At 36.8% G+C, this 2749-nt stretch overlaps 1 protein-coding gene across 1 annotated transcript in view; it reads left to right on the top strand.

The window, feature by feature from the left end:
- Positions 1 to 198: 198 nt before the first annotated feature.
- LOC107723530 (fibronectin type III domain-containing protein 4-like) overlaps positions 199 to 2749 on the top strand; it is a 31988-nt gene continuing 29437 nt past the window's right edge. Inside the window, exons 1-2 of the mRNA XM_016532202.1 lie at positions 199 to 343; positions 505 to 635. Coding sequence (XP_016387688.1) covers positions 560 to 635 — 76 coding nt within the window. The 5' untranslated portion in view covers positions 199 to 343; positions 505 to 559. The remainder of the gene's footprint in view (positions 344 to 504; positions 636 to 2749) is intronic.

Genomic DNA, 2749 nt, shown 5'->3' with positions numbered 1-2749 from the left:
AATAATGTAAATGCTTCGTTTCTGAAGGCTTTGTAATGAATGAGGGAACTGAGTCTTGGCCATTGAGGAATGTAGCAACTCTGAGATCTCCACACTGTCAGGATGCGCCCACATTTGTAAATAAAGAAATCTGCTGTGTCTCTGGCTCGCGTTCGCTGGAGCTGACCGTGGTGCTGATCGCGCACGCTCGCTCAAGATCAACGCTGACATGCGCGAGCGTCAGTCTGAACACCTCCGACACTGAACTTGACGCTCCCTCACAACCTTCAGTTTCGGAGGAAATCCTAAAATAATCGAGCATGAATCTGAAGTGAGACGGAAGCGTTTTGGAAGTCGAAGGAAAGTCAGTATTAAACCTGATGTTGACATGGACGTTCCGGCACGTGTTTTAATAGGATTTGCGAACATGATGTCCATCGTGAGATTTTTACTGTACTTTATTTAAGATGTGTGTTATCTGAATGAATTTATATTCATAATGTTGCTATAAACATACCCGTTTAGCAGCAAAAGAAGATAACTACATCTATTTGGATTCTTGGACATTCGAAGTGGAGATATGGCTCGCGTTCTTGTCCTTGTTAACTCAGTCGGACTGTTGCTCTTCGGTAGTGAAATGTTTCTGGTGGGAGCAAGTAAGTTTATTTGTCTGATAATCAGTGTTCTGTCTTGTATTGAATGGATCCACATGAGCGTCTGTGAGATGAACTGAACCTTTGCGGGTTTTGCTTGGATGCTCTGTGTTGGGGGTCTTTGTGCGTCTGTCAGCAAAATCATGTCATGCAATAGGTTACATCAAAATCAATTTTAAATTCTGAACGACCGGTACTTAAATAACCTCCAGTATGTTGAACAGTTTTAATATAGCAAAGACACGTGTTAAAATGCTGACTAAATTGCTCAAATGCTTTGACTGGTTAAGAGGTTGAGCAGAGACTAAAATGGGCTGTAAAATGGGAATTGACTTTTTATCATAGGCTTTTGGATTTTTGACATTCAGTTGAACACTGGACTCAATTCAAATAGTCTGAATTCTCAGCCTATTCTTGGCAAGTGGTTGTTCTTTCACTATAAATTTTATAGTGGTTATGCAGTATATTACAAATAAATGAGTTTTATTAGTTTATTAAAATATTAGTTTGATTATAAAATATAAAATTAATAGTAAAACTATCATTAAAAAATTGGCCTATATAATGCTGGTCAGATTAAACATAACAATTAACCACTCAGCTGCAGTTGTTTTCTACAATATATTGCATTGGATAGAAGATTACATAAAGTTCATTGTGTATAACAGAAAATGTAACAGCAAGAAATATCCGTTAACATTCATGTATTTTGATAAACACTTTTATCCAAAGCATATTATGTTGCATTAATGGTATACATTTTAGAAGTTTATGCATTTCCTGCAAATCGAACCCATGACTTTGCCGTTGCTAGCACCATGCTTTACAGTTTGAGCTACAGGAATACTTGAACCTTGTAAAATCCTGGCAATAGTTTTACTAAACAGATTTTTCTTGTATCCTTCTTGAATATTTTGGGGGGAATTAGTGAATTTTCATGCATGGCATGAAGGTGTGGAAGCATGTCAGGAAAATACTTTCCTGTATTGTTCTGATCCTTTCCCTTTTTTCCTGATTGAGTCATCTGGGATTTTGGCACTTCTGTTCTCACAAGCACAGTGTTTCTGTCTGAAATATGAACACTTCCAGTGCTGAAAGTTGCTTCTCGGAAACCAGGACAAACCAGCAAAATCGCTCTTGATTAAAGGAATAGTTTACAAAAAAATGAAAATCTGCTGAAAATTTAGTCATCCTGAAGCCATCCAAGATGTAGATGAGTTTCATCATCGGAACAGATTTGGAGAAATTTAGCATTATATAATTTGCTCACCAATGGATCCTTTGCAGTGAATGAGAATTCAAGCAGTCCAATAAGACATCACAATAATCCATCATCCACAGTCCATCATTTATTGTTAAACACTGTGTCTATGTAATATACAAAACCATCAAGACAATTTTCTTCAAACGAGGCCTCTGTCTATAATATTGCTCCAGTGAAAAACTTGTCTCATCTGAGTCTGGGGAGAAATATGCACAGATCAAGGACAATTTATAAGCAAAAACTTGTCTAAACAAATCTGTTAGTGGATTTTATGTGAGAGGACAACAAGGGATGGATGTTATTGTGGATTATGGACTCATATTTTGGTCAGAAGAGACAGTTTAAAGTTAAAACATCTTCGATTTCGTAACACTCATCTTTTCACTTCACAAGATTCGTGATTAATTGATGAACTGGAGTCATGTGGATTACTTGTGGATTATTGTGATGTTTTTATCAGCTGTTTGGTCTCTCATTCTGACGGCACTCATTCACTGCAGAGGATCCATTGGTGAGCAAGTGATGAAATGCTAAATTTATCCAAATCTGTTCTGATGAAGAAGCAAACTCATCTACACTTCTAAATTTAGAGCAAATGTAAATTTTTGGGCAAACTATTCATTTAAACCCACATTAGATCAAGACTGAGATTGATGTTGGAGAATTTTTATTTTTTTGTAAAAAATTGCACTTTAAGTTTAAGATGAACTTTATGGAATGGCAACTGCGAGCCATTAGTACCAGATCTGATGCTAACTGACATCTAGATGGAAAGCCTTCCCAGCAGAGTAGAAGCTGTTATCGTTACAATTTTGAACTTAAATGTTCAGCAAGCACATATGGGTGTGGTGTT

Source organism: Sinocyclocheilus rhinocerous, unplaced genomic scaffold (assembly GCF_001515625.1).
Source record: "Sinocyclocheilus rhinocerous isolate Xijiao unplaced genomic scaffold, SAMN03320098_v1.1 scaffold1725, whole genome shotgun sequence".
NCBI lineage: Eukaryota > Metazoa > Chordata > Actinopteri > Cypriniformes > Cyprinidae > Sinocyclocheilus > Sinocyclocheilus rhinocerous.
Note: the sequence above shows the minus strand (reverse complement) of the source record. Positions and strands in the feature narration are given on the sequence as shown.